Source organism: Anastrepha ludens, chromosome 2, assembly GCF_028408465.1.
Source record: "Anastrepha ludens isolate Willacy chromosome 2, idAnaLude1.1, whole genome shotgun sequence".
NCBI classification, from domain to species: domain Eukaryota; kingdom Metazoa; phylum Arthropoda; class Insecta; order Diptera; family Tephritidae; genus Anastrepha; species Anastrepha ludens.
Genome location: NC_071498.1, coordinates 168,409,160 through 168,433,108, shown reverse-complemented (window position 1 = coordinate 168,433,108; position 23,949 = coordinate 168,409,160). Strand labels below are relative to the sequence as shown.

Below are 23,949 nucleotides of genomic sequence, written 5' to 3'. Positions count from 1 at the left end.
CTGGTTTAGAGGTCGTTTCCACGACAGTCGGTTCTACGTTACCGAAACGACCCGGATTTATATGCGACCAAGGACTGTCACTCCAGCAGCATTCCCCGTTTGTAAGTATTGGGAATGTTTATACTGCTACAACTACAACTGGTTTAGAGGTCAAAACATTAAGTCTTTCGGGTGCCCACCATTAAGTCTAGACTGTTCGGGTAACTCAATACCTTTTGGGTACATTCATTCATTTTTATGCCGTTCATCCGATTGCAATGAAATGTTGTGAGATATTATTGGTAAACGTATTTATTTTCTGATTTACTTTTGTTTTGGTTTTGGTTTTTTGTATTTGTATTTATTATTAAAACTTTTTTTTTTAACCCTTTATTATTATTTTTATTTCAACTTAAAATATTAACAATTTTTCTTTCTTTTTGGGTTTCACCACTATATACATTTATTTAAAAAAAAATTAGTTCGTTATTTAATTATATATTGATTCATTCTTATTCATAAAATTGTGACACCATTTAAATCTGCAGGTCAGTTGGTCGTTTGCGCTTAAGGGAGGGGTCTAGGGTTTGACTTTCAAAAAATCGATTTTTTGGAAATAGATTTTTCTTATAGTAAATCATCTCAAAAATATTGTCCCAAAATTTCAGCTCAATCGGAGCAAAACTTTTGGAGTTATAGACGTTTTTGTCCCCACTCCTCTGCGACAGTTGCGAGCGTTTGGAGCGGAGCGTTACGTTTTTCTCGAAACCACTTTTCCAAAGTCCGTGACTATTAGAACTTCAACAATATTTAACCGATCCTTTTCAAATTTGGTATACAACTTCTATATATAAAATACCTCCCCCCACTGAGAGATTTTTCACTTTTTTGTTTTACATTAAGGGCGGTTTCCACTTATACAGCGAAAAAATCAGTGAAAATCGCACTTTTTGCTTCAAAAACGCGCTGGCAACGTAAAAATGAAAAAAAAAATCGGAGCCAGTGGAGGGGGAGGTTTTGGTGATAATTTAACCAAATAATTCTGTTTTTTTTATTTCAGGTGATTCTACAACTAGATACGATAGTCACCGCAAATCACCTTTTGGAAAAGGCGTTTTCGGAAAAGTTACCTCACCGGCTTATTTCCCGATATTTTCTTACAAAAATTTAGTACAATATTGTTGAAATGATGCTTTATAATGTACAAAAAGTTTAAATACATTTTCACTATTCTTATCTCTAAAGCAAAGTCTCAAAAATTCATTAAAAAAAATGCTCAAACCCTAGACCCCTCCCTTAAGCCTCCTCGTCTCGGTTTCCTCTTTTAATGGAAGTTGCCGAATTTTCCTGTTAGAATGCTCTAGTAGTCGATTTGTGTGTCTTAAGCTGTTGTTGCGTATTTCTTCATGGACAGTTTTTACTTTATGGTCTCGATGGATATTATAATTTAGTATATACCATTTTGCTTTTGATATTATACAGGGTGGGCCATATAGCGTTTGCTTTTTGAAGCACCTAGTTTTTTGAGAATGGTAACACAAATGACATGTCAAATGTATTCATAATTTACTTAAAGGTTTGACATTTACGAAATGGGACGCTATACGCTTGAACAAAATTGGGAAATATTGAAAACCTATTTCCAAAGTGGTGAGTCTTCTTCTTCTTTTCTGATTTTCACATCGGTGGCTACGTCAATAAGCAAAATTGTCGGATTTGGGGCTCTGAAAAGCCGTTAAGGACAAATGCTATGCGAACCATCCAGAGACGATTGATGCTTTAAAATACGAAATCGAAGTTGCCATTCATGAAATTGGAGCCCAAACAATCGTAAATGTGCTTAAAAATTGGGTTGATCGAATGGCCTACTGTAAAGCCAGTCGTGGCACTCATTTGAACGATATTATTTTTCATTCACAAATGACAATTTTCAATCTTCAAAATAAAAAAAAAGTTTGAAAAAATATTGATTAGTTTTTTTTTTTTATAGCCGATTCAAAAAGCAAATTTTACATGGCCCACCCTATATAAGAAAACTATAGTTATGGCGAAGAATTTGTCCAGCTCCTTCAACTTCGTTCGAGCGTAACTGGTGATGATTTTTTTTTGTAATATTCACAATGTAACACGGCTCATGAAATTCCAGTAAAACATGCTAAGTGCAAGCTTTAACTGTCTATTATGCTCGCTATTATATCGGGTGTTTTTTTTAAGAACTTGTGAGCTTAAAATGATGGTATACAACAGAAATATTGTTGGATTTGAATTTTTTGTATTGTAATCGGGTAGATATGGCCGACGCGACTACAAATTACATGATCCATTCGGTCAGTCCAATGTTCGACTATATTTTCCAATATATCTTACATAATTTAAATGTTCACCATAATCACGTCGACAGGCAGTCATACGAGATTTAAAATTCTCAAGGACTCGCTGGCAGTTTATCGTATTAATTTCAACAATCTCGATCCGCCTGTTGTGTTTAAGCTCTGGAAACGTCTGAACTGTTGACATTACATCAAAAGCTCCAGTTTGCTCAGCCAGTCGTCCTTCTATCCTCGCCAGAACTAAAGGGTGGTTAAGTTTCAAGGGCCGGTGTTGATTTTGAATAAAATACAATTTTTTTAGGAAATTATTGTAATTTCTCTTTATTATGATAATATTATATATATATATATATATAATTGGCCCCTTCCCCCCTTTTTGGGTGTTTGGCCGAGCTCCTCCTCCTATTTGTGGTGTGCATCTTCATGTTGTTTTCATCAAATGGAGGGACCTACAGTTTCAAGCCGACTCCGAACGGCAGATATTTTATGAGGAGCTTTTTCATGGCAGAAATGCACTCGGAGGTTTGCCATTGCCTACCAAGCCTGGACAGCTATTAGAAAAATGTTTTTCTTAATTTTGGTGTTTCGCCGAGATTCGAACCAACGTTCTCTTTGTTAATTCCGAATGGTAGCCACGCACCAACCCATTCGGCTACGACGGCCCTTTTTGGGGTACCGTATCGTAAATTTGCCTTGCTGGAGCGTATTCTTTCATACGGGCAACATGGCCAAGCCAGCGTAGACGCTGTATTTTTACACGCTTAACTATGTCCATGTCCCTATATAGCTCATACAACTCGCTGTTTCATCGTACGCGGTACTCCTTACTAACGCGGAGGGGGCCAAAGATCTTACGTAGAATTTTTCTCTCGAAGGCTCCCAAAACTTTTTTATCCACTGTGGACATCGTCCATGCTTCTGCGCCATATATTAGGACGGGAATTCTGAGCGTTTTGTAAAGTGTCAGTTTAGTCCTTCGAGAGAGAGAGCTCTACTTCTCAGTTGCCTACTGAGCCCAAAATAACACCTGTTGGTAAAAGTTATTCTCTGTTTAATCTCCAGGCTGACGTCATTTCTGTTATTAATACTGGTCCCTAGGTAGACAAAGTCCTTCACAACTTTGAATTGTTGGTTGTCAATACTGACATATTGTCCAAGACGCGTAGATTCCCTGTGTGTTGACAGCAGGTACTTTGTCTTACCCTCATTCACCGCAAGACGCACATTGCTCGCCTCTCTCTATAAACTGGAGTATGCCGAGCATACAGCGCGGTTGGCTTAACCAAGTTGTCCTTTATTTTAAAGTTACGGTCACATCAACCGTGCACGACTGCCATAAAACCTTCATTCACTTCAAGAAGCATTAATTTTGTAATATACTTCACAACCAACAAAAACCTGTTAATACACATAGTCCAGTCAAAAGAGACAAAAAAATAGCCAAGTAAGTAATTTTAGGAGTATGAGAGTTTATGGTTTTATTATTAACAAAGAAATAAAATATTTGCCTTCACGACAAGAGCATCGGTGCTTTGCGGCAATACTTTCATTGTGGCACCACGATACGTTTTACATGTCACGCCAGGCAAATGCGTTGCCGCAACGGAAGCAACGTACCCATTGTGACATCCCCGTTAGTTGGATACCCCTTAAAAGCCAAATCAGTAAAACACCTTTTTCGATAATATTTTATGTATTGTATATTTGCTTATTATTCCTCTTTATGCATTGCTTTATTATAATATTTTATTTGCTCAGCTATATAAATTATTAGCTAAAATTTGAAACCATTTTTTATTAACTTAAATAAATTATAAATAGCAATAAATTATTGTTTGTCAAATGTTAAAACTTATGCGCAAATTTTAGAAGAAAATCAGATTTTACAATTAGTTACTTGTATGTATGTATGCGTGTGCTTAGTGTGTATGCATAATTGTGGTAATCACTGTAAGCACTCGTCGAGTAAATTTCGATATTTTCTTAGCCAAAATTAGGTAACTAATTATTTAATTGTTAGCACAATAAAGATGTAATTATTGTTGTATTTGTTATTTGTTATTTTTCATTCTAATTTTAACCGAAGAGAAAAGGCAATCGTTTCAGCATTTAGGAATTGAAAGTGTTTTGTTTATGTCTTAAATTATAATATATAATAAATATATAATATAAATATGTATGCATGTATGCGTGTATGCATTATAATATAGATATACACACATATAAGTAGATGGTCGGCCAGCGATGCAAGGACATTAGCCATTGGCCAGTTGTGTTGGCATTTCGGTCGGTCGCATTTTTTCTTCTTTGTTGTGTTTTTTTGTTTGTTTTTTGACTTTTTCCTACATTTAGCTGGCTGGCTGTTGGGTACTTCAAAAATCGAAGCATAAAGTGTAGAAAGTTAGATTGTAATTTGTTGTTGTTTTTAAATACTACTTAGTTTTTTGTTTCAACGTTTTTTTTTGTTTTGTTTTTTCTTGTTTCTTTTCGCAAATTCCATGCATTTTGGCGCTTCAATTGCAGTAAATATCAGTGTTTGTGAGCAAATGGTATACGTATTTATGTATGTATGCGTGCATGTATGTATGTACTAGTGCATTATTTTTATTAATATTTACTTATTTGCGTAATTGCTTGCGTTGTCTGGTGTCGTCTAAGCGTTTGACGCCTAAATGTATGCGGCAAATGCCTTACACTCTACTGCGCTTAGGTGCACATTGTTGCTATGTACATATGTACGCACGTGCATATGTATGCATGTATAAACGCATTTTAATATATGGATGCAACTAAATATACCCTTAGATGGGTGTGCACATACATACATATGTATGTATTTTTATTTATTTTTAAGTAAATGCATTTGACTGTCTAAACCTAAATTATTACGCGTTGTTTTTGCATTGTAAAATTTGCGATTATTTGTTTTTTTTTTCGTTTATATTATAAATAATTTTTCACCTCTAAAATGTATGCACTGAACGCATTTTTAACTGCGTATGCACGCGTTCATTAGGTAGTATAAGCATGTATGTGTGTGTGTGTGTTGATGTAAGCATCTTTTATATGTATGTATGTGTGGATGTGTATGATAAAAATATTATGAAAATAGGCAACAAGCGTTTAGCGTCATTCTCTTGCAGCAGCTGCGCTCCGCCTCGATGCTACTCTGCTCCCCTACTATCCTACTCTCCTACTCCTCTACTCTCCAACTTCTCTTCCCCACTCTCACTCTTCTCGCATTCCTCGGAAACGCCCCGTAATAAACATCGTACGTTTGTTAATTGATTTCGAAATTGCTTTTCGTTCGTTTCATATGTGCATATGTATGTGTGTGTGTGTGTTACGCTGACAGTAACAAATGATGCTGCACATCACCATGCGCTTAAAGCGCCGTCTCCAACGCTGGCATAGGCGTCACGGTTGCCGTTACCGTGGCCTTTGCTGCTGCTGCTGGTGCCAACGTCAGCGTAGCTCCCGCAGATGGTGATTGTGGCGCGTAATGACGATTCACGACATCCGAAATCGTGGCAGTGCGCAAGGGACTACTGTTGGCGGATTTCACTTGCCCACCCACATATTTGTTGTTGCTCATTGCCAATGCTGTTCCCGCTGGCACTGCCGCAATTGGCACTGGTGACGTCAACGGTGTGCTGCTTTTGCCGAACGCCGCCTTCATTTCGCCACGCATAAAGTTATTCTCCTCCGTCTGCAAGAAGAAATTCCGCTTCAGGTCGTACGAACGGTTGGTGCTATTCTCCGTTGCATCCAACGCTGCCGCCATACCTAAAACTGTCTTCAGCTCACTGCTGTCCTTTGAACTGTTCGTACTCGACGACGTACTCGAGTGATCTTCCTCGCTGTTCACCTCCGGTATGGTGGTAGACATAATATTGGTGCGTTGCACGGCATTAGCTATGCTGCCACCTGTGGTGCCTTTGAGTTTGGGCGCGAAATTTTTAGATGGTGAACCGAACTGTCCTTGGCGCAGCATACGCCGATTGGCGAACGTTTTCGGTGAACCGCTCAAGTCTAGCAATTTCATACTGCCGTTCAGCGCTTGCGTGCCACTAGCAGGCAATGGTTTATTAATTGATGCCTCTGCCGGTGATACATTAACCGGACTGGTCTTCTTCAGCAACTCCACTGCGGAGAGTTTCCGTTGAACAGGACTCGTCTTCACCGATTTGGCCAGTAGCAGCTTCTTGAAATCCAGCAAACTCGTCTTACTATGCCCGATGCGATCCGAGCAGGTGTTGTAGCGCTCTGGTGAATTATCATCAGCCCAAGTCGGATTGCGACTGAGTGGTTGTCTGCAAGGCGAATTACTTAGCGCCGCCAATGCAGCATCGTCTCCTCGCGAGGGTGTGGATGTTTGGAACCCACTACGGTTACGTGGCACAATCGGCGATATGTTGCTGGCGCTGTTCGCACCATTTTGGGCTGCAGACGCTGCTGCGCGTGCCATACGTTCTGAACGTTTTATGGGCGTGGCATAGAGATCGTCTCGACATGTCACGCTACTGGGTGGCGCCTTTTGCTGTCTGCGATTCTGCAGCGTCCAATAGATGGGCGTGTTGCGCTGGAAGGGCGATGCCTCCACCTGTGATTGCGGTACCGATTCAACTGGTGGTTGTGGCAGTGGCTGTTGCTGATCTCTCGTTTTATATAAACGTTGATAGCCTACGGAGAATATGGAAAAGACAAACGAAATGTGTAAGTTAAAATCGAGTAAGTGAGTGGTATTTGAATGAAAGGAGCTGTTATGCAAGTACACCAGGGTTGAAAATTATCAGAATGAATTAGTAATTTGAAATTTAGCAATTTTTATAATATTTACAGTTAATTTACAAAAATCATATTAATTACTATATTGGAACTAAGGATCTACTAAATCGAGTAATATTACTTGGAAGCAGTAAGCAAAGCATAAAGAAAATTGGGGAAGTTTACTTACCTCAGCAGCGCAGGACAAGAAGGGTCCTTGAAGATCTATGCGGGTCTACGTATAATAGTGCAGAGTGCAAGGTGCTTAACCTACCCAGGTGTATTGTGTTTTATTACAATATTTACAATGTAAACTATTTGGATCAACTCGCATACTGAACTAAGTAAGGACACGTAAATAAATAGAAAAATAATAATTGGCGCGTAGACTTCTGTTAGGTGTTTGGCGAGAACCTCCTCCTATTTGTGGCGTGCGTCTCGATGTTGTTCCATGGAATGAATGAATGAATGGAGGGACCCGCAGTTTCAACCCGGCTCGGAACGTTAAATGGCTCATTCCCATGGCAGCTGATTCTACGTTACCCGAATGACTCGGGTTTTTCCCGACCAAGGGCTGCTGCCCAGTAATCTAGCCCTGTCTAGTGTACCATATCCCACCCCCAGTGTCAAATGGCTTTTATGAGGAGCTTTTTCATGGCGGAAATACACTCGGAGGTTTTGCCATTGCCTGCCGAGGGGCGCCCGTAATTAAAAAAAACTTTTTCAATTATTTTGCTATTTTATGCACAGAGATTCGAATGGTAGTCACGCACGAACCCATTTCGTTACTGTGGCCGATGAAAATAGGTCTGAATACATTGATTTATCGACGAATTAACACAAAATTCTTTATGAGCTATTGCGAAAAAAACCTGCAAAAATGTTCCTCTTTTATTAGCACGTTTAAATATCTAAAAATGCGAAATCGCTAGACATTCAGGATTCAATGAGTCACCAATTCGCCGATTTTTACCCACTTAGAGAGAAAAAGAGAAACCAGAGCGGTACGGATATACCCAAGAAGGGTCCGCTTATTGAAGCAATTAAGTCTTTCAGCCAAAGCAAGTCGGCTTCGGAATTGAAAAAGAATCCAGTATCGGTAACAAAAAAAACCTGGTATCAGCCAAAGATGATAGATTACCAGGTTTTGCCGTCAACTATGGTAAGTGTAGGTAGATGAAATGGTTGAAGTGCAAGTCTGGCGGCATTTTGAAACCATTATGAGACCTCCAACAGGCAGATATCTACAGCCAGCCAGAGCTGTTGATATAATGGAGAAGATTGTTGGGATTTAGGTTGGCGTACTGGGTCGAAGAAAGGGGCTCCCAGTGACCTTAGCCGTCTAGCTGCCAAACCGAGACATTTACAGAGAAAGTGCTCAACAGTGTTCTTCTCTGTCATCGGGTACTTGTCAGCAAAATTCTGCCCGCTCATTTGACACGTATTTCGACATTTGTTCAGACGGAGCGAAGCCTGTGTGGCTTTTTTCGTATATCACCAAGTTTACAATGTAAATTATCATATTAAAATTATTATATTATTGTATATTATAAGTATTTTTGATCGCTTTATCTCGTTTTCATATTTATGTGGATATTTTGGAAACAAAAAGCAGAAAAGCTTTGTCTGAACTTGAACAGGGACAAATTTTAGCATGGAGAGAGAGGTCTTACAAGGCGAGAGGTTGCTTCAAAATTAAAAAGAAGCAAAACTGTGGTTTTGCCTTACTTCCATTTGGCAGAAAACCAAAACCTAACGCTAGAGATGTTCGGGAAATCAAAAGTTTAGCTATGAATAAATCAAATAGCCCCGTTAAAATTAAACACAATCTGAATTTGGCAGTTACTACGCGTCGTATGCAGTAAATTTCGCAAGCGGGTTCTAGTCTGAAATATGTAAAATGAGTACCTAAACCTAAGTTAGCCACACGCCAGATTGACATTTGTAGGAAAGTACAAATTTTGGGCAGATGAATCGGAAAGAGTAATTTTCGGTGGGAAAAAAATTCAATCTGCACGGATCAGATGATTCCCAAATGTATTGGCATGATAAACGGAAGAAAAAGGAGGAGGGAATGGCTCATAATTTCGGAGGGACTTCTATCATGATTTGGGCAGTCTTTAGTGTCAAGGGCCAAACGTCTTTATGTCTAATAAAAAACAAAAGTAAATAGTGTCAAGTATGTAGAATTTTGAGACGAAGTATCTAAATATTACTTTTTTTGATGATAATTTCAACGAGGAGTGGAGTTTCCAGCGTGTAAGTGGAGGGGTTTATGCTTCCAAAGCAAGAAAAGAGTTTTTGGCACCGAAAAAATAGCAATTTTTGAATGGCCTGCCTGCAGCCGTGACCTTAAATGCATGAACAATACTTTCTCAATCGGTTTTTAAAAATGGGAGACAGCGTTGAAAGCCTTAGAAGTGTGACTAATGTCGAATGGTAAAAAATTGATCAAAATATTACAAGGTGAAGTCCAAAATAAACAAAATACATCTCTAACTGACTTCCAGCGAAAGTTTGGTGACATTCGGTTTAGTGGAAGTGAAGTTATTGCGTCTAAAGTGCCAGTATGTGTCATCGGTACAAAAATGAGTTTCGAACAAAGAGCTAATATCAAATTCAGTTAAAAAAAAACAAAAACGTTTACCGAAACATTTAAATTGATGAAAAAAGTTTATGGCAATGATTTTCTATCTCGTGCCAGAGTTCATGAGGGGTTTACACATCTCAGAGATGGTTGTGAGGACATAAATGGGAATGAACATACGGGCCGCTCAGTAATCACCGAAAAATCCATCGAAATTGTTCGTAGATTTATCAAAAATGAACAGAAATCATATTTGAAATTCATGGAATCAGAGTTGAGTATTTCCAAAACATGGATTTATCGCATTTTATTTGATCATTTGGGCTTACGAAAGGTCTGTGCACGTTTCATGCCGCACAAGTTAACTGAGAACCAAAAATTGCTCAGAATTCCACATTCGAAAGACCTCATTAAAGAGGCGAGAAAAGACGAGAACTTCCTTTACAACATTTTAACTGGTTATAAAACGTGGTGTTTCCAACAGGAACCTGAAACTAAGCGTCAAAGTGCCGAGTGGAAGCCCCAGACGAGCCACCACCCAAAAAAATCGGTTTGGAGAAGTCAAAAATCAAGTCGATGCTCATTTATTTTTACGATTTCCAGGGAATTGTCTACAAAGAGTTTGTGCCAACGGGCCAAACTGTCAATGCAATTTTCTATCTTGACGTTTTGAGGCGTTTATTGCATCGCATTCGTCGAATCCGCCCTGAATGCCGCGAGGGAGGAAGTTGGCGCTTATTGCATGATAATGCACCATCTCATCTCGATTCATCCTAGTGACTGATTTTTTGACTAGAAATCGCATTTTAACCATCAATCACTCACCGTATTCGCCTGATATGGCTTCCTGTGACTTCTACCTATTCGGAAAATTGCATTTTACCATGAAAGGAAAACGTTTTGCGTCCGTAGAGGCTATCCAAAAGTCTTATAGGACATTCCATTAGCAACTTTCTTAAAAATCTAGAAACATATAGTCAACTCAACCGAAGAGGCAGATCAACTAACATCGACAGCACATGCAAACGAGAAATTCGTCGCCTGGCTGCTCAAAAAGAAATTTCTTGCAAGAAAATCAAACACCATTTAAGTTGTAAGGTCACCGATAGACGAATACATCACATTTTAGTCGAGGACGAAACACTTAAATATTGTTTGCGGGAGCCGTTACCAAGACTATTGGCACGCCACATTAAGGATCGTTTAGCAATTGCCGGAAAATGTAAATTTTGTACTAATGAATTCCGAAACGTTATATTTTCGGACGAAAAAAAGTTCAACTTAGATGGTCCTGATGGTTGCCAGAAATATTGGCGGGACCTTAGGCAACCACGGCAAACGCGCCATAAGCGGAAGCACGGTGGCTGGTCTTTGATGATTTGGGCCGCTTTCGGACATGGTGGAAAGTCTCCAATTTGTTTTATTCTGACAAGAACCAACGCAGAATTCTTTGTTGAAATATTAGAGGATGTTATCATTAAGTTTGCGGGAAACATATACGGAGACGACTGGACTTTCCAGCAAGACAACGCCCCAATCCATACGGCTCGTTTAACAAGGGCCTTCCTATCGTCAAGAAAAATTTCAGTTCAGGATTGGCCAGCACTAAGTCCCGATTTAAACCCAATTGCGGACCTCTGGGGAATATTGTCGGCCCGTATTTATAAAAATGGTCGGTAGTTTGAGATAATCAAAGACCTGAAAGGTGCTGTAGTGGAAGAGTGGGATAAGATAGGTGATTCCACTCTTCAAAACTTGACAGACTCTAAGCCTAAGCGTATAAATGATGTCCTTTCTCGAAATGAAAAACATATTAATTATTAGAAAATCGAAAGTTTTAGAAACGTTGCAAAAAGTGTAAAGAAAGGCAACGCACATATACTTATTTCATATGGAGTTATTTTAATTTCTTTTTTAATTTAATAAGTTTAGTCAAGTTCAATTTTTGTTGTATAATTTATTGTTCCTATTTTTCTTAAATATATATTAAAATTATTGGTTGAACCTTCTTTATATTTAGTTTTTCATTTGAAAATACCCTTGCACATATACTTATTTCTGTGAGGTATGCTTTTCGTAATCACTTATGGAATTTGCAATTTTTTTGGGATACTTTGTATACATCTTGAGATATGGCTCACTATTGGCTAGACGCTTAAAAAATTTTACTTGAGCAAAGAAATGTCATTACTGCTACTCCATATTAAGATTGGTATGTAGGGAGCTTAAGAGGATTTTTAATTTTTAAAACCTTTTTATTACTATTTAAATCTGATCATCCGACCAAAATAAGAAGCCCCAACAATTTTCCATTTCCATTTATTTGATAACATTTCAAATAAATAGTTTTTTGTGTGTACTTGTGGGGGGATACATTTACGTAAATACCTATGCCACACCGCTACCGAAATCTAAATGGAAATATGAGGACTGTACCACTTCCGATCATTGTGAACCCATTGTGAAGACTATATTTAATAAATGACACCCAAAAATGATGATGAAATTAGTTTGTGCATTGTTTTATTAAAGACATTGGCAAGTGAAACAGCTGAGTTGGATTTGAACAATTAATTATAATACATATATATGTATGTATGTATGTATGTATGTAGCTATACTTACGTATTTAAGAGTTGTTTTCTTAATAATTAACGTAAAAAATAAACGCTTTTCAGTGACTTCAACATGAACTTTGTGCTTAAAACTAGTGAACAAAAGCTTACTTACACACTCTCGCATACGCTAAGTACGTAAGTATGCATGTAAGCAGGGATATTTATGTATATATGAAACAAAAATAAAAGAAATTACAACAACATGTGGATTAATGGCATAACAAATATAAAATGTCATAATTATTTCTTGCTAAGCGGAGAGGCACTAATTTTTCAAGCTACCAATGCAGGTTAGAACAAAAATCCAGTTTGAGGAAATTAGTAGACAAAGAAACAAAAAATTCCAAAAACAATATACTTATAACTGTAGTACATGTATACATGTGTGAATATGAGGATGTGTGAGATACTATTTAGCAAAAAAAAAAACAATTCAACTACTACCACATACACGCACACACACACATACACACGGTGCTGCATACGGAAGTAATGGAAGTCTTTTGCACAATTTATTTATTATGAAATTAGTAGCAAACACGTTCAAAGCTATACATGCGTATGTATGTATGTATGTGTTTTGCTCTGTTTTTGAATTGACGCGTCAAACTGAATTTTAGTGTGATTAGCACTTGAAAAATTAGTGCCCATAATAATTTTTCTTATATTTTATGGGTAGTTTTGTAATATTAAACATATTTTTTTCCATTTTCTTTATATTTCGCATATTTTCATTGCAAACAAAAAAACATAAACATATACATATGCAAGTCACACATTTCATAGTTCTTCAAAAATGCTTAATTCTCATAACATAAAAGTGCAAAAAACTTTACATAATAATTATGTATGTATGTATATATGTAGGTATAGTATATGGAGTTATTTACTTTGTGTTAATTTCAGGTGCAGAAAGTAAATTTTTTTATACACAAATGTACATATGTAGGTATGTATGATAATTAAGTAGAATGCTTACAAAAATTTGGATGCGTTTTAAAATTGTTTATGTAATCTTATGTTTTTAACATTAATGCAATATTAGTTACACATTACAGTTATTTATTATATTTACTATACAAACAGTTAATAAATTTATGCATGTATGTATGTATGTATGTATAAATACAGAATTATTAATTTTGTGTAATGTGCACGCAATTATTTAGTACATAACCAGTGCACGCTCTTCTAACGGACACCGCTCTTAAGGGGAAACCTCCCATAAGCGGACACCTCCCATAAGCGGAAAAGGTTTTCGGACCCGTCCGCTTGGGAGAGAGTACACTGACTATTTGTAGGTGCATAACTACCGCACATATATACACATATACGTACATGAAACATATACACATAGAAACACATTAAAAACACATACAATTAGGTGGGGTACAGCAGGCCTTAAGCGTTAAATGTTTGGTATGTAAGTAAAGTTTATATAATATAAACATAAAATAAAAACCACAGTAATGGCGAAAATGCTTCAAAATAAAAGTTTAAAGAATGCTTAGGTTAAGAGTTAACAGTTAAAAAAATGTCGTAAGAACTATTTCAGTTTAGTGGGAATAAGGATTTTGGGTAATAATGTACGTTCATACATATGTATGTATGTACACATACATATGCACTTGTAAATGTCTCTCAGTCAAGTATCCTATACAGGGAGATAGACGAAAGTTTTGTTTTCCGTAAAGGTTTATTTTTAAGTAATTACACTTGTCTACAAAATATTTTTTTCTTGATGCTTCATGACCGTTGTTTCGAACCTGTGCATTTCCGATTGGTAGTCACACACCAAACCAAATTTTTTATATATATATATATAATTGGCGCGTACACGTTGCCGCGTTTTGGGTGTTTGGTCGAGCTCCTCATCCTATTTGTGGCGTGCGTCTTGATGTTGTTCCACAAATGGAGGGACCTACAGTTTCAAGCCAACTCCGAACGGCAGATATTTTATGAGGAGCTTCTTTATGGCAGAAATACACTCGGAGGTTTGCCATTGCCTACCGAGGGGAGACCGTTATTAGAAAAATGTTTTTCTTAATTTTGGTGTTTCACCGAGATTCGAACCTACTTCTCTCCTAAATTTATTACTTTTCTCAAAAAGCTGAGGAGATAGATACGGGTACTTCTACTAAGATTCAAATTAGAACATGAATTTTACATTACAATATCAAAATATGTATATAAGTACCATATATGTACATATGGTTATTCCCACCAGAAGGTCTACCGCTGACAAAATATTTAAAGTTAATAAAATTACATACTCGTAGTTTTAGTATTATACATAATCCTAGGGAAACAATCAAATTTAACGCAAGCAAATTGAAAGCATTTCGAGATATTCATGATACTAAAGGGTTTTCCAATAACAGGTGTTAACAGGCGCTATCGAGAGATGATTAACAATTGGAGGGTATTGATCTGGACAACGTTTATTTTCAACAAGACGGCGCTACGTGCCACACAAGCACCGGAACCATTGATCTTTTACAGGAAAAGTTTCCCGCTCGTGTTAACTCTCGAAGAAGTGATCACAATTGGCCACCGAGATCTTGTGATTTAACTCCTTGTGACTTCTACCATAACCTAACCTCAGCCTATGCGGTTAGCTGTGAATGGTGGTTTCATGATTGTATCCCTCGCACATCTCAACTAATTTTTTTTAATTATTTCCCTTTCTTTTCTATGAAGCAAATAAACTGAAAAGCCGTATTAGCTTTTATCAGTTTTTTATGCCTCGTTCGTTGGCCTTTAACTAACGCACGCTTTACGCAAACACTGATCACCTGAATTAACTCCCGCCATTTCAATTAACTTGACAAATAAGTACCGTTGTATGTATTTCTGAATATCCATAGATAGCAGATGCATTGATCTGTCCATCAAAGCTTCTATATAATTAACGTCGAGTTGCTTTTGCAGCTGCTAACTAAATTAGAGGCAATTTGAAATGCCAATTTGCAATCGCATGGGCAAATATCCGCGCTAAGTGGCATGCAACAATTTCATTGAGAGCGCAGTTTGAAGTCTGAAGCTATACTTAGCTCAATTAAGTAGTTGCATAAGCAAACAGTGCATGTAGGTAAGTATCAGGTAAATATCGAGGCGGGTATCAGGTAAATATAGCAAGCAAATTTATGTGCAGGGTGGCCCATATAATGTTTTATTTTTAATCATATGTTACTTTGACAGTGGGAAGGAGCTCGAAAGTTTGAGAGAAAGAAAATCAAAGAAGACTAAAAGCCTGAAGAACGTTGGAAAATATTGTTGGCCGGCATTTATTGAAAATTTTTAAGTCAAAATTAAATTGGAATATGCTGGATAATAAGTTGGCAACACTGGCATAAGAAGATGGACACTTCGTTTTCTGAATCTCGGACGACGTTACTATTTTCATATTTATTGTAAAGAGATTTCCTACCTTGTTCAATAAATTAAGTACAGTGAAATCGGAAGAAGTTCCCCTCTTTTGAATGGACACCTCTATTGGATGGACAAAAGCTGATTAACAGTGAGTGCCCGCCCCAGGAAAGGTTTGACTGTAATGTGAAAGCCGTGCAAACGAAAACGCACTTATTTTTACTAATATCCGGAAATCCACGTTTATCTATGGAGACGAAGCGCATTTCCAACTCAACGGCCATGACAACAAGCAAAATTGCCGCATCTGGGTATAAAAAAACCCGCACGTGATTATCGAGAAGTCAATGCCTCCTCAGAGAGTGACAGTTTGGTGTGTACGTCGGAACGCTGTCATCATTGGCCACATTTTTTTTTTAAACTCAGCTGGAAACCATTTCGGTCAACGGTGAGGCATGATAAACGATTTTTTGTGATCGAAAATTTAAGACGTGGAATTGGGCGATCTTTAGTTACAGCGGTACGCAGAGCCATGCCACAATCCATCTTTTTGCGCGTCAAGTTCGGTAATCGAGTCATGAGCCGTCTCGGTAATTGACCACTTCGGAGTTGCGATTTGATGTCTTTAGACTTTTTTGTGGGGTGCCGTAAAGAATCGATGTTATGCGAACAAATAATTAACGATTCAGATGTACATATGAGACGAATAGCGAGCAGCCATTCGCAAGATAAGCCGTGACACCGACACCACGGTCTTGGAAAACTGGGTTAACAGGCACCGGGATAGCCACCTGAATGAAATCGTGTTCCATAAATAATGGGAAGTGATCTTTCGAATGGATTGATAAAATATGGAAAATTTTGATTTTTGTTACTTTTTTATTTTTTCTTTTAATTTTTTATTTTTATTTTTTTCATTATATGGACCACCCTGCTTGATTTTTGTTGACTTTTTGAATTTTCAAAAAGAAATCACTTGTATTTTTTATTTTTAAAAAGAAAACACTATATGAAACTAATTGATTTTTCTTAATTTTTTGAAATTTAAAAAAAAATTACTATACGGACCACTGTGCCTGATTTTTGTTATTTTTTGAAATTTTTTAAAGAAATTATTATATGGAACACCCTTTTTATTTTGTGTTAGTTTTTTTAATATAATTTTTTAAAGAAATTTCTATATGGACTACCCTGTTTGAATTTTCTTAATTTTTCGAATATTTAATGAGAAATTACTCAATGGACCACCCTGTTTGATTTTTGTTAATATTTTGGATTTCTTAAAAGAAATCACTACATGGAATAAACTGATTTTTGTTAATTTTTAAAAAGATATTACTTTATGTACCACCCTTTGATTGGTTGATTGATTTTTGTTCATCCTTTGACTTTGAGAAAGAAAACACTTAGATGGACCACCCTGTGTGAATTTTGTTAATTTTTGGAATTTTTAAAAAGAAATCCCTAGATGGACTACCCTGTTTGGTTTTTGTTAATTTTTTGAATTATTAAAAACAAAACACTAAATGGACCACTCTGTTTGAACTTTGTTTGTTTTTTGAATTTTTAAAAAGAAATCACTTAGATGTACCACCCTGTGTGAATTTTGTTAATTTTTGGAATTTTTAAAAAGAAACCCCTAGATGGACTACCCTGTTTGATTTTTGTTAATTTTTTGAATTATTAAAAACAAATCACTGAATGGACCACCCTGTTTGAACTTTGTTCGTTTTTTGAATTTTTAAAAAGAAATCACTTAGATGTACCACCCTGTTTGAATTTTGTTAATTTTTGGAAATTTTAAAAAGAAAGCACTATGTGGACCACCCTGTTAGATTTTTGTTATTTTTTTAATTTTTATAAAGAAATCCCTTTATGCACCACCCTTTTTGATTTTTGTTCATTACTTGACTTTGAGAAAGAACTCTCTACATGGACCACCCTGTTTGAATTTTGTTAATTTTTGCAGTTTTTAAAAAGAAAGCACTATATGGACCAACCTGTTTGCATTTTGTTAATTTTTTGAATTTTTTAAAAGAAAGCACTATGTGGGCCAACCTCTTTGTTTTGTGTTCATTCTTTGCCTTTGAGAAAGAAGTCACTATATGGGCCACCCTGTTTTATTTTTAAATTTTCAAAAAGAAATTACTATATGGACTATCCTGTTTATATGTAATTTCACGTAATATAGGCGCAAACATAGCGACAGCGCATTTATGGCTTAATTTCTGCTTTATTTACCTGAAACTATCCATTCATTGCACTTTTTCTTTTAATTAATTTATTTAGTATTTTATTTATTTACACGTAATTTTATGTATGTATGCACTATGGGGACACATCACAATTATGAAAGCATGCAATAAAAAGACTCAAACGTCCTCATAATTCCGAAATCCTTGAGTTGAGTGCAAATAGTAATGCAAATACATACAATACATGTATGTATGTGTGTGTGTGCATAGGTATGTAACTTCCGTTGTAATATTTGCATGATGCATAAGATCAATGACAGCATTTTGCTTTTAAAACTTATCCGGGTAAATACAAAAAGGCAAACAAATTAATCACGTTCTTCGCCGCCTCCAGCAGTCGCCCCAGAGAGATGCACATGCAACGACCGGGAGAAGGTCTCTACTGTTATTGCTTACTCCTATGCTGTACAGAGTTTACGAAGCCTACTCCTACTCTATGTAAATGCAGTGACTGAAGCATTTCGCATTTCGCATAACCACAACCGCATAACCTTTTCATTATTTTCAGCCTAACTTGCCATTGTAAGAGTGGTTGTATGTTCGTGACTATTGCGCGAGCAGCTTTGTGGAGCTATAAAGTTAAGAAAACACTTTTAGTCTTGCTTACTTTACACACGCAAACACACACCACACACACACATGTAGGTATGGGTATATGTTTTTGTGCAAACACTTTTATAGATACCATAATGTATGTATGTAGGTAGAACTGTGGAGCATGAATATGAAAAATAAAATATTAAAATCAAAAAGAGGTGGCGGGCGTGGTAAGTACGCAACTGCCTGAGATAGTAATAAAAGGAAACCACTTAACAGCTCCAGACCGACTAGTCTGCTGGCTGTGTACAGGGACTGACATTGAAAAGTGTTCATGACCGCACACATGACAAAATAGTCAAGTGAGGTAGAGGATTTATTAAATTGATGTGAAATGGACCTTGGGTGACCAGATTATGCTGATTGGTTGATTGATCTGTTAAGTCAATTAAGCTTTAGTCTCATATTGTACTCGGAATATTCAAGTAGTCGTACGGAGATCCCTCTAATAATTTGCTTAAACTGAAAATATTTTATAAACCAAGTGTAGCCTCTAAATGATGAAGCTGAAGCTGCTAGAGAAGAGGTGCCTGTGCGCTAAATGACAATAAGGGCATTCGTTACTTTGGCGTTTTGGTAGTTAACAGTTCGGTAAATGTGATTTATTGTTTTTTTACTTTTTGTATTTCTGTTAGTTTAGCAATGCTCTTTCGCACCAACTGATTTATAAAAATTTCGTATAATTCAGAACAAAAAAATAAAAATTCGAAATTTAACGAGAAAGTAAAAATTATTAATCAATTCATAAAAAGCGCTGCGGTGCAAATTATTTTGATCGCAAGTACCATAAATTAGTTTAAAAAAATTCATCTAACAGTGCATAAATTCTATTCAATACCTCAGAATTTTGACTCGAACATTTTAACTTAATAACAATTTTCTTCTTCTTCTTCCTGATTGGCGCGTTAACCACTTACACAATTTTTTCTTTCACTTTTTGACATTTAAACTCAAACTTCGCGCCTGATCATCAAATGCCAATCTTCAAACAGCTGTTATTTTTGCCAACTACCGTTCAAATTGCCAAGTTTTCCGAGGTGGCGTTTCTTATGATACTTGGCGCTGAGGCACTTTCATTGGATTTACAAAAACTCAATACATAGGCAAAAACTGGCAAGTAACGAAGCACCGAGCTCGGTGTGAAGACCCTTAATGAGTTTCAGCTATTTGGGGTGCAACCTTCTCTTTCAAATGGTTATGGTTATGTGCAAGGATCATAGATTATACATTTTGGCCATCCGAAGCGATATTGTGAAAGTAACTTTAGTTGCCACGTTAATGGAGATTTGACAGAGAGAGAGAGAGAGAGAGAGAGAGAGAGCGACGAATGCAATGAAGTCAAAATATGTCTTCTAATCAATCTAAGAATGAAAGGAAAAAGTTTGCGCCTATCAGACAGTGCGTGACATCACACTGGTGCATTTGCATGAGAGAGATGTGAAAATTAGAACAAGAATGCAAGAAGAAGAAATATCTTCTATCTACGCAAACAATACACGAATAAATTGCACAAGTGCGACTTGGAGGAGAACGGTCCAGAAGGAAATTTAAACGAAATCAAGCTTCTTGCAAGACACAGAACCAGATGGATGTGATTAACTGAGGCTCTATGCTCCAGTGGGAGACACAGAAACCGATGATGATGTTGAAAGTGGCGGTACCACCATCGGCACCATCTTATTATTCGCTCCATTGTCTCTCAAGCAGTTGTTTTTTAGACGTCAACGAAGTAACATGCGAAGTGATTGCGTTAATTTTTTCGTACTTCACCAAACCATCTCAGTTGCGTCAGGAAATCAGCTGATTCGTTCTGAGAGCCACACTCTCTGAGTTCTCTCCGCCGTGTTTATGTAATCAAATCAGTATAGCCATTGGAGCAGTAGCCTTTGTTCGCAGTAGAGTGGGATTTTTCGCCAGAAAAGTGCTAATAGAGCAACGAGTTGTTGTGAGCTTCCACCTGAAACTGGAAACCTAACATTCAAACTTATTTTTTTTTAAATAAGTATACGGCAAGAAATGTTTATCGCGCGCCCATGTTTCTGCGTGATTAAGCGGTTTTGAGATGACCTCGAAAACGCTGACGATTTCTCATGCCTAGGTCATTTTTTCAACTTCAAAATAAATGAGAATTTCGGTAAACTGGTTCGATAATAGTATTGATCACCTTCATTGGGATCCTGAAGGCTAAATTATAGGTCTTTAACGTTCTTGTTGAGCCCCGTGATTAAAGACGATATAACACATGGACGGAAAAAACCCGGTCCTAACACATAGATGGCACTAGTTTTATTGCATTCACCTCTTTTTCAGTGAGTACAAATCTTAAAAAGCTAGCTGTTAAAATTTCATGATAATCTATTCATTAGTTCGTGAGTTATTGCGCTAAGAGTGACGATAATTTTGTTATTTTCAATGGATCAAAAGGGATTTCCTGTTTTCATTTTGCACTGCTTCTTGATGGGAAAAAATACTGTTCAAGCAAAGCAATAGCTTGAGAATGGTTATGGGGACCCGCTCCATCAGAAACAAGAAAAAAACGATGGTTTGTTGACTTCAAACGGGTCGTAGAGACACCGATGATGGACAACGCGGTGGACGCCCAAATGAGGCGGTAACACCAGAAAACATCAAAAATATTCACAAAATAATTTTGAATGATCGAAAAGTGAAGTTGCGTGAGTTAGCTGACATCGTAAAGATATCAAAAGAACCACTTGGCTTTATATTGCATGAGCATTTGACTACTAGAAAGCTCTGTTCAAAATGGGTGCCGCGCTTGCTGACTGTTGACCAAATCCAAGAACGTATTGTTGATTCTAAGCAATGGCAAAACTACTTGAGTTGAAGTCCGAATTGCTCCCACATCCACCGTATTCGCCAGATTTGGCTTTCAGCTGACTGTAAGGCAGACCTAAAAAAATGTTCGCCGGTAAGAAATTTCGCTCGAATGAAGAGGTTATCATTGAAACCGAGACATTTTTAAGCAAAAGATAAATCGTTCTATAACAATTCATTAATAATAGGCAATGAAAATTATTTTTCAACTTTTTGTTTGTACAAAAAATACTTTAATCTATACTATCTATACTATAAAGGTGAATGTCTGTACGTTGTCTGTGCATCACTACGAAACGACAACACCAAATGACGTAAAAATGTTTACATATTCATATTTTCACCCAATGAAGGTTATAGGCATGTTTTTATGATGGAACTACCTTCCTACAGCCCCCAGGCCGCGCCACCACTCTCATTCGTCACTAATAATCGAATATTTGCTTAAATTTAATCTAAAAAATCTTAGTTTTTCCTATTTCTCGCATAAGCTGTTCAACTATGACCCAAATGCAAAGTTCAAAAACGGTTTGAGACATAAAATTAATAAAAATAATTTTGCTTGATATTTTTCTGATTGGTTGTTTTGATTTTATTCAAGGCATAGCAACGTATGCCGTGTATTGTAATATTTGGGTATTAATAACAAATTATTTTTTATTAAATTATTGTTTGCAATTATTTTATATACATATCCTAAATCCCTCAAAACTACTCTTACGCGAGCGGGGCCGCGGGTTAAAGCTAGTGATCTACAAAACTGCATACACACAATTTTTCTAAAAATTCTAAATAAACAGTTTAAAATTTTGAAGCAGATTTTGCTTTAGCAATACTCAGAATGCTGCTACTCTTTGCTAAGCCTCTTCTGGACACTTCTCATTGGAAACGAGTTCCGTCAATCTTAACTTTCTTAAAATGAGAACTGCAATGCTATCGATCGCGATGGGAGTATTCAATTATTCTTCCTGTGGTAACCCTTTGGGAAATGTTAGCTTTTTGCAAAATATGAATTCTTTCACAATAACCACATCTTAAGAAACAAAGCTTCGATTCTCAATTAATGTATCGATATCGGATTGATTCAATTACTCTATTATGTCCTGACTTAAACGGTATGGCGCCATGTATTCCATGCCATTCTAGTCCTGGACATACCGATCTAAACCTTTGAGCGAGTTGTTGCTCGTAAGCAGACCATTTTGAAAATGAAATTTTTTTTTCTACAAATTTTACTATTCCTCCACTTTGACTCAAAATTTCCAGAGCTAACAATCCAGAGTCTTGCTAAGGGAGCCGATTTGTTAAGAGGGAACGAGAAAGCTGTTTACTGAGCAAATCTTTTTTTACTGAATCATGGACTGTATGTATGTATATATACGCGCTAACAGATTCGGAATCCGAAATTCTAAACAAAGAATATTTTTTTATCTAAGAAATTAGGAATTGAAAATGATTTCCCCGAATTTCTTTTTAAATAAAGATATTTTAATATTCTAATAATTTTCAATTTCTCTTCTAAGTACTAAATTTACAATTTTTTATATTTTTTTTCTGTGTAAAAGTGGCATCCGCAAGTTACTCAAAGAGATTGACACCAGCATTGTAATGCTCATTCTAAAGGCACACTTAAGTCTGATGTGAATGGAAGAAGAAAAAAGCAAAGCCAAGAAAAAGCAGCGAAGCAGATTCACCATCTATTCACTGAGTGGCAGTGGCAAAAAGGTCAAGTTTAGAATCGCACTTGAAACTGCAAGATAGTCGATTATCGTAGACGAAGTGTAAAAGAAAGCACATGCAAACACAAGGAACACAAAAGGCGACAGTTTTGCAAGTTTGTTAATTGCGAAAATATCATGTAAGTGTGTATGTATGTATGTATGTATGTATGTATGGGAGCAGAATTATACAGACCACAGCGTATTTTTGTCTTAGCCTTGCGACTAGCAGCCGAGTGCTGACGTACGAAAATTTAAATAAGTGCAAGCACCTATTGTGGGCGGTCACGTACATGGGCGCACTTAACGGTAACATAGTGCGGAAATATGTATGTGTGTGTGTGTAGAACAGATGTGTATGACTTTTCCGGTTGTGGCTGGTTCATTATGCGCACAAGAAAGGCTGTTAATAAGTGCAATCTTGAATTGAGGAACCAAGGAACTTTTAAGGAAACTATTTTTGTGATGGTCCTTAAGAATAATTTCGCATAAGATATTTAGACATTCTGTGTATAACACAAAGAAGTGTGTAATGCGCTTGTCTATTCAATAGCTGTAGCTATTCCTCTACATACAACACACAGTACAGTTCGGGCAGCTAGGAAGGAAGAAGGTCAGATAGTGCCTTTTTTTAGCGGGAATACTCTTGGCGGTTTGTCATGGCCTGCCGAGCGGGCGAACGGTCATGTTGCTATCACGGCTGCGTCTTATGATAATTATGCGGTTGGTCTAATTTCGAGACGTTTTTTCTAGCATAACAGACCTTACATCGCTAATATCTTATACGAGTAATTTGAAGTGCTCTCTTTAAAGGTAATCTCATTGAACTTATGCTTATTAGATTCTTTATGAGGTTTGCACCTCGACCTCATGGTGTTTTCTGCCCTCTACTCA

At 36.8% G+C, this 23,949-nt stretch overlaps 1 protein-coding gene across 1 annotated transcript in view; it reads right to left on the bottom strand.

Moving 5' to 3' along the window:
• Positions 1-4,005: 4,005 nt before the first annotated feature.
• Positions 4,006-23,949, bottom strand: part of LOC128855701 (serine-rich adhesin for platelets) — a 102,534-nt gene continuing 82,590 nt past the window's right edge. Inside the window, exon 6 of the mRNA XM_054090837.1 lies at positions 4,006-6,992. Within this exon, the coding sequence (XP_053946812.1) occupies positions 5,695-6,992 (1,298 nt within the window). The 3' untranslated portion in view covers positions 4,006-5,694. The remainder of the gene's footprint in view (positions 6,993-23,949) is intronic.